The 16,926-nt window shown below is 39.9% G+C and overlaps 1 protein-coding gene across 1 annotated transcript in view; it reads left to right on the top strand.

Annotated features, from left to right (window-relative positions):
- The first annotated feature begins 12,143 nt into the window (after positions 1-12,143).
- Positions 12,144-16,926, top strand: part of fid (class I SAM-dependent methyltransferase fire dancer) — a 102,466-nt gene continuing 97,683 nt past the window's right edge. Inside the window, exon 1 of the mRNA XM_083143687.1 lies at positions 12,144-12,365. Within this exon, the coding sequence (XP_082999813.1) occupies positions 12,323-12,365 (43 nt within the window). The 5' untranslated portion in view covers positions 12,144-12,322. The remainder of the gene's footprint in view (positions 12,366-16,926) is intronic.

Genomic DNA, 16,926 nt, shown 5'->3' with positions numbered 1-16,926 from the left:
ATTGTGATAAAGAAAAAAATGCCAACAATTGCGATTACTTGCCCCTTTAAACATTGCAGGATAGACAATTGCCATCAGTTCAACCGGTCTTGTACGGAAACAAACTTAAATTTCCACTCCCACCTACTCTATTCAGGAAGCATTGCAATCCCCCCTGCAAAATCCACTCCACCTAGAGTATCGCCAAATGCTTCCTTAACGATGAGACTTTACAAATCTAATCTAATCTAACATCATTAGTAACATGTTGTCTATGACAAGTTTTTCATGACAGAGAAAGACGTAAAATTTTGTTTAGATAAGTTTAGAAGAAAGGGAAGATGATTTCGAAAGAAGTAAAGAAAATTACGTCTGGTAAGGATGAGGGGAGACTTCAACCATTGCCTGTGAGAAATTTCACTTTAAATCGGTGTTGTTGGAATATGAATTGTCCGAGGTCGCAAATGTCCACGGTCGCATTGTCCGAATACCGGGTCAGAGTGGGACATGACCAACCCAAAATCGGAATTATCTAAAAAAAAAAAAAAAAGTAAAGTGTTCCCCTGTGCTTAGCACTACACCATGAAGGCGTATAGGGGGTGTGGGGGTAACGCCCCACACTTTCTTGATCCGGTCGTAAGTGGGTGTGATGTGATCAGCACCACGCCCCTGACCGTCTTTACCCCCCAGGTTTCCCCAGGTACCCATGTTATTCGACGCTGGGTGGGCGCCGGGGCCGCTTCCATCGTTAGAAAAGTTCCCGGATTTGAATTATATACCTTGTCAAAATCCAACATGCAAATTTCGAATTGAAAATATAAAATGCAAATGTACATATAATGATGCATATGATGATAACCCGTCCTTGTTTGGATTCCTTAACAACAATGTGATTATAAAAATATATTTTTCCTTTGAAGATGTGGCCCACCAAAATCTTTGACAGCCTCACACCTACACCAGAAAGTCCGGCACCGCCACTGCCTTTCAGAACGTTCCTGACCGTTTTCTGTAGGTTTCAACCAATAGTAAACAGATACGATTGATTGATTGATTTGCTTTATTTTACTTTGCTTTTCTGCCACTTTTGGCTAATCGTGAAGATAAGGATGAGTGGTGATATAATGACATTAATGAATGGGCACTTACAAAGAACGCCCATGACCAAGCCGGGATTCGTACCCGGGACTCCTAGCGTCGTACCGCAATGTTTTTACCACTCCGCCAGCGTAAACTAAAATATCGCAATAAGTTTTGAGTCTTGTCTTGAAGCAGGTGTGTAAGAATTAATAACCCCTGGTGCAACAGCCATTGAGGGCCAAGTCCTACCTACCGACTGCCCAGCCTCACTCACACCTGCTGAGGTGGGAGATCATCCAACCAGTTACGGGGTAACGTGTGGTCAGCACGACGAAACCTCAGTCGTTGTTGAATGTTTCCATGACTGGGTTACGCTACTCATTCGTAGCTCCCCAATCTCCTCACGATGGAGTGTGGTTCCCGGTCCCATACACAGGCCGAAATCTCATGGGAAAAGTTGGTACGCTTCCCCCATGAGTCTCGAATCTGCGCTCGTCCCGTAGCCTGAGCCCAAAGCACAGTCCGCAAGGCCACGGTCTGGGACGTTCACTTCCTATACTTTCACATTTAAACATGAAAGTTTTATTATAATTTATTGAAAATTAATGTTTGTTTTTAGACGTCTTCAGTAAAAAAGACTAAAAAAAAGTATCTCCGTATGTAGCGGGGTAGTCACCACAACGCGATACGACGCCAGGGGTCCCGGGTTCGAATCTCGACATGGGCATGGGCGCTCTTTGTGAGTGTCCCTTCATCAATTTCATCATATCATCACTCATCCTCGGGCTTAGTTAAAAGAGGCAGAAAAGTGAAGTAAAATATATCAATCGATCAGTATCAAAGGAGCAATCTGCTGCAGTTTAGGTTCATCTACAACTGTAAATATAACTTACAGTTACTTTATTGGATTGGATTGAATTGATGTATTAAGTCCACTTTATGCACAGAAAGGCTAATTGGGACTGGACCTACAGTTTATAGTGGAATTCGAACCGACGTACCATGCGCATCCACCGGATATCGATCCCGGGACTTCTCGATTACAAGGCGGCAACGTTACCACTACGCCATCGGGGAGGCACACAGTTACTTTCTAAACTAACAGTAACTCTGAGTAGCAATAAAGTTACTGTTAGTTACTGACAGTTACTTTATAAACTAACAGTAACTTAACTGAGTAGCATTCTTAATAAAGTAACTCTACCAGTTAACACTGGTGTGTGCGTATTGCTATTGCAATTTGAGTACACACATCCCATTCGCGGTTCTTCCGGCCAAACCCCCGCACCCTATCTATTCTCATGATCGTATAGAGCAGGAACTCCGGGTGTCATTTCGCTCCGCATCGTGGGCATTTCGTCCGGGAGTCCTCCAGCTGAATGTGAGCGGACGAAGAATCGTCGGAGCGCCTTTCTTTGAGAAAGACCAGCCGCGGCGGAGAAGGGAAGGGAAGGAGAGAAACTTCCACCTTCGTAAATACCGGCCATTGCTCCTGAAAAAAGCATCTCGCTGACGGACGCCGTAAAACTTTCTCTACATCCAGCAGATGGACCGATCTTCTCGAACAACGACCCAGTCAAGAACTTTGAGCTTCTCATGTCCTGGTAATGGATTCGAGCGGATAAGCTATTGCCGTTGCTCAAACATTAGCCCTTCCATATTCAGCTCTGAAGTTTAAGTCCACTTTATGCACACATTGGCTAATCGGGACTAGGCGTACAGTTTAAATGGTATCCTAACCACTATGGGCCTCCACCTGGGAACCCTTGATTACAAGGCGGCGACGTTGTCACTACGCCATGGAAGAGGCATTTCAGTAGATATTAATAAAATACTGCAAATAATATAAAATTTTAAAGCGCTGAAAAGAAAATACTTCTTTTTTGCATTTTTGTACCTATAGAATACTACGAACTGGAAAATGTTTTGTGACTTACGCAGGTTACAACAAAGGCTAGAAAAAGCATGTTAAAGGTAAAAGGTAAAGTTTCCCGTGCATATACACACCGTGCCATTAAGGCACATTTATGGGATGTGGGAGTAAGAGCCCCACAATCTCTGTCATTTTGGAGATGATGTAGTCAGCACCACGCTCCGGCCGCCTTTAACCCCCCTCCCAGGTACCGATTGATCTGTGACTGGGTGAGCACCGAAGCCGCTTTAAGCGGGGACAAAGGCACAAAAATTCCTACCTTAGATTACTCACTCCGGAAATCGGACCCGGGTCTCCGGCGTAGCAGTCCGACGCCCTACAGCGCTATATTACATTTTATTAATAATAGATGTTAAGCCAAAAAATTGGGTTTGTGCCGTTTAACACATACTGTGCATCAAAGTGTTAAAACTGACTACACTCAAAAAAATTTGACTGAAGAAAATAAAATCCTTAGGAAAATATTTGGGCCTAAAAGGGATGAGGAGATAGTAGGTGAGTGGAGAATTTGAATTTTTGAATTTGATTTTAAAATTGTGGGAGCGTCAGCACTGAGGCTATTTTGTTCCCGTCACATTATACGGGGGCCAGCCCCTTATCATTAAAAAGAACAACTCTAACGTTGCATAATTAAAAATCTTAAAATATTATGACTTCTGTTAAAAGCTGAGGCTGTAAAGGGGCACTCAGCACACATAAGGACAAAAGAACAGGACAACACAAACAAAATTATACTGGCCATGGGGCCAGTCGCCAGAGCCTCGTTAGTCTTAAGTCCAGGGTGCACTAACGTGGAAGTGAGGTTGACATTTGGGTGTACTACGTGGAAGGTCACCCCTTACACCCCGTGAGTGGAGAAGGTTACATAATTTAGAACTACATAATTTGTATTAATGTCCAGATATTATTAGAATGATTACAGCAATAAGACTTAAGTATGCAGGCCATGTGGCACGAATGGGAAAGGAAAGAAGAGTTTACAGGATTCTTGTTGGGAAACCTGATGGTAAGAGACCAGTACGAAGACCAAGACGAAGATGGAGGGATAATGTTGAGATGGACCTAAAGTAAATCGGTAGGGATGGAAAAGAGTATATACGTAGATCTTGCTCAGGATAGGGACAGATGGAAGGCCTGTGTCGCTGCAGTCATGAAACTTCGGGTTCAAGAAAGCTAGAGAGTTAGTTAGTTAGAAGAAATAACGGTCTAAGACCGTCAAATTTCGTTGCTATCCAACTACCGACAAAATTACCATGACCGTTTTTTTAAGTATTTACAGCCATTAGATAGTTAACTTAACTCATGTAATTTTCAGAATATATTACTTAAAGTAAATGTATGGTGTGTGGAAATGTAAATGATAATAATCACTATCCTATCTTTATGGATGACATAAAACGGTTCTTTGTTAATTGAAGAGCTCGGGTGTAAAACATGGTAACAATTTGGTCATTTTTGAGTTACAAAGTAAAATATGCCATCCTTCAATTTTCGAGTGAAATTACCATGTCGAACAATTTGCATTGGACTCAGTGGCCCCTTATGAAATTTGTAAACACAACACGAAAACAATTTATCTACAGTATAGCTCCTAATAACCTTCTTTCTTAATGAACTCAGAAATGACCAAAATGTCACTTGCCATGTTTTACACCTGAGCTCTTCAATTAACAGAAAAAAAAATTAACGGTAAAATATTGTAAAATTCATAGTAAGTTCTAATAGTGTAGAAAAGCGACGTGTATCTGAGATATCTTAGATTTGTAGAGCGTGATCCAACCCACTAAAAGAGGCTCCCGAGAGTTGAACTCTGGACTTCTTGACTAAAAGGTTTTCGGTCTATAACAAGAATGTATTGGTTTATTTCTCTGTTTCTTTCTATTTTCTCCCAATTTGGCAATTTTTATACATTTATATGCCACGTCTAGATTTAGATATAGCCAACAAAAAAATATTGTGCAATAATGAACACTTCTGGGTGTAACGACCCCATTGACTTTCAATGGGATCATTACAACCCAGAAGTGTCCGTGACTGTACCTAAATATTTAGTACAGCTGTACAGGTGTAAATATTACAGGGAGAACAATTGCTTTTCCCTGGAAAGAAGCATATGGACACTTCCAACATCTCACACGTTTGCTCTTCATTTTATGCCAGATGCTCACGGAGCACAATGAATTATGACGAGTCACCTGGCAAAAAATATCGGAAAGCAGGTGCAGATTTATGAAATTGGAGATTTCCGGGTTGGCATCGCCTTCATTTTCAGTTCGATGAGCCGATTATTGGCCGAAAGCGATTTTATCTGACGGTTGTGCATCGTTAGCTCAGAGGGAAGAGACCGTCATGGATTTTAATCTTGTCGTTAGTCCATGACGCAGTATTTCTCCCAACGTCTCATTGGGAAAACCCTTATATAAAAAATCGGTTCAGAAATGGGATCCGTTTCAAAGAATCATTCGATTTAACCAAATTGTGAGCAAAACAAAATATTTCTATTTTCAACAATTTCCAGTCAATAAACAGGCACCGAATGATTCGATTGTTGAAACGAACAGACAAATGTGAAAACAAAGTCATGAATATTTTGTCGAACGAAGTAAGTGTTTTGTATGTCTATTCGATACATCAAATAATAAGTTGGTTGCTATACTAGCTTCTGAATTGATTGATTTGCTTTATTTTACTTCGTTTCTTGTGCCACTTTTGGCTAATTAGCGAAGATGGGGATGAGTGATGATAGGATGAAATTGATGAATGGACACTCACAAACATCCATGCCCAGGCCAGGATTCGAACCCGGGACCCTCGCGTCGTAGCGCGATATGATAACTACTCTATTTTTTTTTAAAAAAAATGAATACCCCTATCCGGCAGTATCCCCCGTCATTCACACATTTCTCAAACTTTCACACATGTCAAGTTTCACTGTATCCTCGGTTTTTTTTTACTCATTTTCGGACAAACACAAACATCCAAGTCCTAGCCCGGATTTGAACCCGGGACCTCTGGCTTTGTAGCGCTCTGAGATAACCACTCCGCCACAGGGCCAGCTACTATCTTCTGAAATATGGAAAGTTTGACATGTATCGATTGCCGACTTAATATAGTTTGTCTTACACACATATATGGAAATCTGATTGAGATTTTTATGTTGCATTATGTTAGTATTAGTGGTATTAGGAATAGATTTCAGCGCACATTTTTTTTTTGTTTTCAACATTAGCACTATCTAATGATCAGTTTCGATTGTTTTCTAGAACAGTTCAACGAAAGAGTCAATCAATGGGGCTAATAAAATTGTCATTTTCTAAATAATATAGTTAACCAAATGTATTTATTTATAGCTCGAACAGTTTCGTAGATATGGCGAATACGGTATGTATTTCCACACACATACATTTCTTTCGTGAAAATAAATTATTAGTTTTATTCTAATCGATAAAAAGGTGACGGTATGGCATAGCGTTGCTTACCGTCAGGAACAAAAAACACCGTGTGCGTGTGTGTATATATATATATATATATACACACGCGCGCGCGCGCGCGCGCGCGCATACACACACACAGAGAGAGAGAGAGAGAGAGGAAGAGGAAGATGTGTACACACATATATACGTATATATATATATATATATATATATATATATATATATATATATATATATACACGTATATATGTCTGTGTGTATGTATGTACATATAGTACAGGGAGGTTATTTCAGTCGTTCACCGCCAGAGTGACGGCCGTTCAGCGGACTCTTCATGCAACAGGTCCCGGCAAATTGCATTACAGGAAGTCCGTAACAGAAACCGCTTGTTTTGTAATGTTTCCACTTTTCACAATTACAGTTACAATTACAATTGAAATAAGCACGTACCTTGTCGCAAGGATGCTGTGTGTGTGTGGAAAAGGTGTCCTCCCAAATACAAATATTTCTGGCACCTTATTTCTGACAGAAAATCTTAGATTAGACATCGCTACTTTATCCTCAGTTGTCGCGACAGCGCCGGCAGCTTATCGGGGGTTGGGTGAGTTGTCAGCCGCGAGAGGGCGATTCATACTGCACGTGTCGGCAGTGATGCCAACCGTAGGGACATGTCCCTAAGCATAGGGACTTTTCACTAAATTTCGCCCGCGTAGGAACGTAGGGACAGATTTTGCCAAATGAGGGAAAACGTAGGTACTTTTTTCAATCTTGGTAAATTACATTTTATGAATTAGTTTATCTGGATACTTTAGCGAAGAGGAGAAAAAAGAACTAACTAACAAATCTCCATCAGAATTTTGGAACATGTTATCGGTTGCCAAAAACTTTCAAGGCAAGTTCCTTTTTGAAAACATTTCCACTCTCGCGAAAATAGTGCTAACATTGCCACATTCTAAAGCGGAAACGGAAAGAATATTTTCAATGTTAAGTGATACAAAAACAAAAAAGGGAAATAAAATGGGACCAGAATTGTTAAAGACTGCAGGAAATACAGCATCACCAACCAACATCTATCTCTGCACAGCAGCAGCATGTATGACTTCAAATAACATAATCAACAGTAAACGACTCAACGTTATTCATTAGGTGTGTGCGGGATCCTTTACTTTAAAAAGTCGTTAATTCTCGACGTTTTCTGCCTTGTAAGTTTCTGGAACTTATCGAAAATTGTAAGTTTTTATTCTAGAAATGCAAAAACAATCACTTAAAGTGAAAATGACTTGTAAAATTCGAGATTTCCAGTGCTTCGGGAAATTTCGAACATTTCCCGTCCCGAAAATTTTCCGACTTGGTCGGGAAATTGCAAATTTTTCAGTCCCGAATGTCGGGATTTAAAAAAATTACCGTCCCGATCCCGTCCCGACCCAAAAAATTCTGTCCCGCACACCCCTATTATTCATTAAGGCAAGAATTTACAATACCGGACCCTTCTGTAATTTCTATGCTACGTCTTATACTCACGAAATAATTATTCGTGATGATTTATCTCAAGTTAACATGTTGGGGTGAGGGGGAAAAAATGTTAATTAACGTGTAGAAGTTGTAAAATAAGCATTTCAATTCTCGCAATGATTCTCCGTATACAAGTATGGTAGCCATATTTGTTGATATGAACAAATTACAATTAGTTACGCTGTCTACAGCGTTGCCACACTGTTGATTTCATACTTGGAGAGCATGGATTGTGTAAGAATAGCGGAAGAGAACAGTAAAAAAGTTGTTAATGTTATACAGATTGTTAGGTGGAGTGTGCAGGAGGGCTAATTAATAAACTTATTCATTTCAGTATATTGCCCAAAGAACGTGCTTACATGTGACAGCGACAATCACGATGTAGAAGAACTGATTTGATTACAGGTAAATTTGGCAACATTACATTAATCATAAAATTACAGGATACTAAAATGGCGTCTTCGATGATGTTAAAGTGCTACGAAAAAAATATTTTTTATCGGTTCGTAATCACAATTACCGCAAAACCTTTCAGGAATAGCCCCACTGAGCATTCTCGGTAAGGTTAGGTTAAGTTAGGTTAGGCAAGGCAAACATAGTTAAAATTTGGGCTCGAAAAACGGGTAGCCCAACAAACCATTGACGGATAGCCCCACGAACCATTCAGGTACAAAAAAGGTAAAGTGTTCCCCTGTGCATAGCACCACGCCATGAAGGCGTATAGGGGGTGTGAGGGTAACGCCCCACACTTTCTTGATCTGGTCGTGAGTGGGGGTGATGTGATCAGCATCACGCCCCTGACCGCCTTTACCCCCCACGGTTTCCCCCAGGTACCCATGTTATTCGACGCTGGGTAGGCGCCGGGGCCGCTTCCAGGTACGGTTAGGTTAAGTTAGGATAGGCAAATGTAAATTCGCTCCTTCATTAATTGTGGAAGCACCGAGCAGAAAGATTTGGTAAGTAAATGTGTATATTTTATCTTCTGTTTTGCATGCTCATGAGGTGATATTTTTTTTAGTCGCTTTACTTGGCGTAGGGACATTTGGTCAGTTGTAGGGGCATTTTGACTACGTCTGTAGGGACATTGCCGAAAAATGGTTAGCAACACTGTCGGCTACCAGACGTCAGTGTACGTTCATGTTCACTTCTGTTTGCGTTTATCAGTACACGTGTTGCTTATACTGTGTTATTGTAATGTGCTGCTCATGGCCAGTGCTTTATTGTGTGTTAATTGTTATTCATTCATTAGTTATGTCGTTAAACAAATATAGTCTTGAACAGAGTTTTTTTATGTACGATAATTACGTGAAAACGAATTCTTGCAGAAAAGTGGTCAGGGAATTACGATAGACAGGATCTCTTGAACCTAAGAAACGTGTTGTATTGCTGTTAAAGGAGGACATTTTCAACATCTCTTATAACACAGGAGGTTAGTGATCATCATTATTATTACTTTTAAATATCATTTTACGCTTTCGGTTTGCTTTATGCGCCGGGATGCTGTCTTCCCTTTCTGACAACTGACGATAAAGTAACGATGTCTAATCTAAGATTTTCTGTCAGAAATAAGGTGCCAGAAATATTTGTATTTGGGAGGACACCTTTTCCACACACACACAGCATCCTTGCGACAAGGTACGTGCTTATTTCAATTGTAATTGTAACTGTAATTGTGAAAAGTGGAAACATTACAAAACAAGCGGTTTCTGTTACGGACTTCCTGAACGCAATTTGCCTGGACCTGTTGCATGAAGAGCCCGCCGAACGGCTGACACGCTGGCGGTGAACGACTGAAATAACCTCCCTGTATATGTATGTGTATAGGCCTCCTCGATGGCGCAGTGATAGCGTCGTCGCCTTGTAATCAAGGGGCTCCGGGTTTGATACCCGGTGGAGGCACATAGTGGTTCGGATCCCACTTTAAACTGTAGGTCCAGTCCTGATTAGCCTAACTGTGCATAAAGTGGACTTAAAACACTAACTCAATCCAATCCAATATGTATGTGTGTGTGTGTATATATATATATATATATATATATATATTTTCTTGTTTGCTTTGCTTTATTTTACTTCGCTTTTTGCGCTACTTTTGGCTAAATTGCGAAGATGGGGATAAGTGATGATATGATGAAATTGATGAATGGACACTCACAAACATCCATGCCCATGCCAGGATTCGAACCCGGGAGCCCTGGCGTCGTAGCGCGATGTGCTACATATATATATATATATTTATATGTATGTATGTATATTGACTTTATATTATTCCACTCCCATTGACAGACGATTGGTTCGATCCATATAATGTATGATACATAAAGCTATTATTTGTAGCTATTGCATTTCCTGAGATGCCGATAGTTGATATGCGCAAACGGATTCTCTTCAGCTTTGCTGATTAGTACTGTAACGTAAATAGCCTTGAAGCAGATCAAAGGTGATCCAAGAAAAGGTGTGAAATGATTGAACGACAAGCAGAATAAGAAAGAAAAGCAACAAGCCAGAAAAGTGTTAATCTCAAAATTATCACCAAAAAAACGCAAAAACTCAAAGAGGGCAAACCAGAATTAGCGGTGGAAGTAACCACTAAAATAAAACTAAACCTCAGTACAGGAATATGTGGGAAAGCAATAGCATAAAACTAAGGAAGAGAGAACGGAACAAATGAGAAAGGAATAAGGGGAAAAATTCACTTTTGCACACAGTATTTTCCTGCTTCCCCTGGTAGCCGAAGTAAAATATCGCAGTAACTTCATCCTTGCATATATGCGTTCCGCATGAGCAGTTCTGTTCTGCGGGAAGGTATAACAAAAAGTGTTGATTAAAAGCGACCGCAACGAAAAAAAACCTTCTTCCTTTCCGCTCGGGCCATAAGGAAGCATCTTCCACTCTCCACCTACCCTCCTCGCGGGAGTACGGTGCACAGGAGTCGCGGGTCTGCGCAGGTTTCTTTGCTTGTAGTTCCACTATAGAATGGTTATATCTCTGGGATTTTATATAGCATAAACGTATCATATCACAATATGAATATGTAAAAACTCGTGTATGTAAAATGGAGCATCTTCCACAAAACCTAGTACTTACTTATTGGACACGTGCCTCGCGTTTATAATTTTGATTATGTTAAGCGTATTTGAGAGCATCATTTAAAATATTATATACAGTAAGTTACAAATATTTATAACGAAGAAATGGCATTTCATTGCTCACTTGTATACAAATCAGTGGAGAGAAATTTTAGACAAAATATCTAATGAAGTGGTTGTCTACCTGCTAGGGTGTCCTAGGTTCAAATGATGAATAAGGAATGGAAGAAGGCTGAACTTAGCCACTAATTTATTTCAAGACACTTCTCGACACCAGACGAGACGAGACGAGACGAGACTAGGTGTACGAGACTGATAGTGTCTTTTGAGACTTTGCTAAACTATACAATGTGTTGCAATTGCAACAAAATTTCATAAACGTGCGACTTTGTCAGAGGTACCAAGGGAACATCTCCCAGGTTGTTTATGGATGGGATACATATTTTTGTTTCTCTTAATTGCACAGTTATTCCATTAGTAAAAACGTGTGCAATGTGGTTGCGTGCATTCAGGATAAAATTAGGTTTATTGGAGAGTTTATAACGTCGAAACGAGGCGTGAAACATAAAAATGTTATTTAAGAAAATGTTTTTCTTGTATTTTTGTTACTTTACGTAGCATTTATGCTGATTTTTGCTAATCGCTACGAAGAGGATGAGTGATGATTAGATGAAATTGATGAAGGGAGACTCACAAGGAATGCCCATGCTCAGGCCGTGATTCGTTCCCGGGAACTTCGGTGGCGAGGCGACCACAGTTATGAAGAAAGCATGATTTCCTTAATGGTCACCATACGCTGTGAATGTCTATGGGTGGTACACTGCATATATGGCTTGTACTAAATATTTCGAGACTTGAGACGAGATACTTTGTTTTCTCTTGATAACTTTACTGGGATAAGGATTAAAAACTCGAGCATGTTAATATAAGCCATTTCGAACAACCCGCTGGTCAGTTTACTGGAAAAAGGGGTGGGGATGGAAGCGTTACGTAATTACGAAACTGATAAAGAAGAGAAGTGGTCGCGATACGCAATGTGTTGCGAGGGACGCCGGGGCCACGGACGTTCGTGTTGTGACGTAGGGATGGGGCGCGCATGGCAGTGGGGCGCGGTGGGAGAAAGCCGCCTGCACCGGGGTTTTACGGAGCGAGAAAACCGATTCACGCGACCGAGTGGTGATGGGACTGTGCTGGTGCGTGTGGTGCAAGTGCCGTGGTGCATAGGGCCATATATGTGTTCCCCCTTTTCCCGTACCCTCGTGTGGTGGACATCTGGGAGAACGATGGATTGGGAGTGAATGTGGCTGGTCGTAGGACTTACGTTCCTATTCCCGGATACAGGTAAGTCAAGAAGATCAATAGACGCATACCGACCCAGCCCAAGTGACCCTCTGCGCATTGCAACAGACGCGACGGAAGGTCCCTACGTCGGGACGATAGCTTTTTTTTCTTCTTTTCATGTACCGTGTAACGGCGACAAAATACTTCTAACACTAAAATCTATGCTTGAAGTACACTGATGGTGGCTGTCACGACACACAGGGCGTGTTATCGTTGCCAACGGGATTAAGCTTAGGTGCAACGCTTGCACTTCTCTGCCCTTACGTGCTTACACCCTCTATAAATAGCTGCTCGCGATAACAGTCAACATTTTTACAAGCACTCTCCTGTTTTTGTTGCTCCCTGACAAGGAACACGTTATGACATGTCGATACAGTAACGAGGACCTTCTTGACTCTCGCTACACATGCATGTTAAAGCATAGCACGCTGCCTCTGCGACGAACTCGTCATAATGCAGAACTAACATGGAAAAGCTGTGAACTTGTCATCGCGAAACAAGGTCATTTTAGCCAAACTAGCACCAATGCTCCTGAACGTTGCACAACTGCACTTTCCTTCGCAGCATGAACATTGAGGGGAGGGTGAACAAGTGAAAAACGAGATTGGGAAATGACACTTGCTCTAAAGAGAAAATCAGATTTAGAAAAAGGCGTTTCGTAATGTTGATATGAAAGGTACTATAGTGATACATGTCTTATCCCCCCCTTCCCTGTTTCTCCTTTTCCCTCAGTGATGCCAACCTATTCTCAGTAATGTTCCTGCTGACAAATGCTCCTACAGATGACTAAAGATACCTGTCAAACAAGCAATATTCGTTAATCGGTGTAGTGTCTGTGAAAAATTGAAAATACCTCCCCATTTCATTGATCACTAATTTCGTATGATAATTTCCGGCTGGTGTCTTAATGTACTTAAGTTGGTGGTACACATGAATTTCATGCATGAATCATTCCTCTTCTTCAACGAACTGATCAATAAAACGGAATTTAATTCTTAAGAGTCCCACTTTGGTCCTTTTTCCGAATTTACCATGTACCTACCATACAACGATTTCCTCCCGATACAAAGAAAATGGTAAAGTTTGTTTGAAGCTCACTTTCTACTCAAATACCATCCTGCTTCCAGTTTATAGTTATATCTGAACTGTGTAATATGCCTACACCGGGAATCGAACCCTGGACTCCTTGATTACAAGGTGGCCTATGCTACATCAAAGGTCTGTTTCTTTCGATACTCGAGTTGGAATGTGTAGTGTAAGCATGATTTTATGGAAAGAAAACTCTTAAAAAGTGAAATTGCATTTGAAATTATAATAGTGGATGAAAACGTTTCGTAATAAATAAATAAATAAAATACAAAATCTCGTCACTCTATTTCTCATATTAACTGTAAAGAGGGATTCTTTGCACAATAATAATCTGAAGATACTTCTCTTTAATACTAGAAAACACTACATGATTGAACTTTACTGTAAAATCCGCCTCCATATCGGCCAAAAAAATCCCTAGGTGTTGGGGCATATACGTGGAGTTGGCAACATTGCTCTCACTACAGGTCCCGACAACATGGTCGCATGCACATCACAATTGGTGCACGCGGAACTAGGTCACTCGGGCAACTGACCTTGAGTCGCCTCGAATTGAATATTGCACAGACACTCCAGTCCAGAGGAAAGCGGGGTACATTTTCCACATTTATTGCTTTTTTCAAAGTATAATCAAAAGTTTAAATTGGAGAATTTAAATTTCGCTTGTTATCTGTTGAGGCGCAGAGACTTAAGCTGAAAGTAAAATACAGCACACAAGAAGAAAATGCCGGTCCCGCAATCAATACATGAATTAAGAGGTGAAAATTCAATACTACGCACAATTAAATAATTATGAACTCTATCTTCAATTTCATACGTTGCGTTTCCGATGCTATTACTGTTGGTGATCCAAAACCAGTGTTCCTATTCTGAAAGCGAGCAAGAGAAAAAAATGTTTCCAGAAAAGTGAAAATTTGACTTTGAAAGATTTCACGCGGTAACTGGACTCCACTACGTATAAGCTAATAAGTCATTCGTCTGTGCCTATAAATTATATCACTGATGCAGTGGCCATGTTGAGTGAGAGTACACTTCGTCAGAGGCTTCGTTTCAGATTGTATTTAAGTACACTTTATGCACAGAAAAGCTATTCGGGACTGAACCTACAGTTTAAAGTTGGATCCGAACCCTATGTGCCTCCAGCTTCTCCAGTTGGAGGGGGAGAGAGAAAGAGCCAGGGTAGTTCAATTGGTAGGGTGTCTGACTGGCACGCGGGAGACCTGGGTTCTATTCCCTCCATCCCTCCCCCTCTGTCTCGCTACCTATCTTCCAATACCTCTCTCACCCCCCCCTCTCTCTCTCTCTCTCTCTCTATATATATATATATATATATATATATATATATATATATATATAAAAGTATGTGTGTGTGTGTGTGTGTGTGCATAAATAGGTAAAATAAATATAATTAGTAGACCTGGGTTCTTAGCCGAAAAACATAGATAGTATATACGTAAATAATATGTAGAAAACGAAAAGCACTGAAATATCTAAAAAAATAAGTAACTATATTAAAACGTGTAGTAAAATATTTTCGTAATCTTCGGAAACAGTAAAAAATATATTAAAATAATTTCTGAATATTTTAATTATAAGTAATTGTTTCGAAAAAATATTTTGTAAGGTTTTCTAAATGCCATTTAAAAATTCATGATCATCAAAAAATTGATCACGTGAATCAGTGATTGACAATCATTTTTAGTATAGCTCAGATAAACATTGTCGATTTGTGGAAATGTTTCTCAATTGTATTTAAAGTGCTCTGGACTTCGCCACTGCACTGATACAAACATCATGCTCTAAAATAAAACTTCTGGGGAGAAGTGGGGCAATGTGTGAATTAATGGAGGGATGACGAGGATCCCCGGCCCAACCAAAAAATTAGTTCCGGAAAAAGAAAATTATTTTTATCCCTACAAGAGATCTTTTTGTGCACCTCAAAGATTTGAAATACATAGTGTACCACCCTGTCGAAAAATATGCAGCTTTTTGGATTAAAAAAATGAGACGATCCTGCAATAACTTGGTTGGTTGGTTGAGTTAGTGTTTTAAGTCCACTTTATGCACAGTCAGGCTAATCGGGACTGAGCCTACAGTTTAAAGTGGGATCCGAACCACTATGAGCCTCCACCGGGTATCGAACCCGGGACCCCAAATTCTGCAATAACTAACCAAACTCACCGAGCCATGAAAATAGCAGCCTGATTTCAACTTAAGTTTCCATGGCACAGGCAGGCCCCGATTTCTTCCGACATTTGGGGGGGGGGCAAATCTAAGCAAAGCCCTTTGCAGGGGGGATTTTTTTTTCGGTAATGCTGATGTAAGATATGGGTATATCGAACTTTATTAGCTGAAAAATAAACGCTATGCTTTTATTTATATAATTATACAACATAATAATTTACATGTAACTTTTGATTGAGAATTTGATTATCACGATATGTTCATAACACTTTTTCCCACCTATACTTTATTGGAGTTCAATATGATTTTGATTTTTGTTATTTATCGTCGCTTTTTTGCCACTTTTGACTAATCGCGGCGATAAGGGCGAGTGATTAAATGATGAAATTGATGAAGGGACACTCAAAAAGAACACCCATGCCCAGGTCGGGATTCAAATCCCTGGCCCTCCTGACTCAACTGTGAAATATCATCCACATTGAATGGATATGCTCATTTCAAAAGAGAATCCTACGTACTTTACCGCCTCTTTGTATGCAAAATTCTAGTGTGTGTGTGTTTTATAATTGTAAATACAACGAAATAATTAAAACTAGAAATCTAAGGAAATAAGGACCTAATATGTTCTCACACAGAATCTCGCAATTTATTTGTGAAATTTTCATCACATATTCAATAGTTTGTTTGATCATAAAGTAATGTTGAAAGTTTTAGTTATACGTACATTGGGCCCCTCATAAGGGAGGCTCGACCCACCCCTGCCCCCTCGGTTTCGGCGCAGTGCTGATATGTGTATGAGAGTTTTCACAAGAATCCTATAGGTAAGTCAGATGGGCATTAAGTTTGAAGTTGACAATGTAAATGTGGCCAAGTTTTCAGATAGTTCATAAACTAAGTTTGTGCATGAGTTTAGGTGTTTCTAGAATGTAAATATATATATACTGTAACAAGGCACGTATCTAGAAATATATTTCGGGGGGGGTCCCAACCAAGTGTCTCAATAATAATGATAATAATAGGCTAATGTTTAAATTAAAATAAGTTAAAATTAAATAACATATTAATTAAATATGCAAATTTATCATTACACGAATACGTAAAAAAGATGGTATAAGAATATATATATAACATCATGTATTTATTATCCAGCTTGCGTGTACTTAAGATCGCCAAAATTTGTATAAATACAAGGAAAATAATGTCAAATAGATAATGAATTGAATATTTATCAAAAATAAAAAAAAGGATGTTAGATCCAGTTGACGAAAAGTAAAGTTTCTGATTAATA

This window comes from Lepisma saccharinum, chromosome 1 (assembly GCF_977018435.1).
Source record: "Lepisma saccharinum chromosome 1, izLepSacc3.1, whole genome shotgun sequence".
NCBI lineage: Eukaryota > Metazoa > Arthropoda > Insecta > Zygentoma > Lepismatidae > Lepisma > Lepisma saccharinum.
The sequence above is the reverse complement of the archived record's forward strand: the minus strand, read 5'-3'. Positions and strand labels throughout refer to the sequence as shown.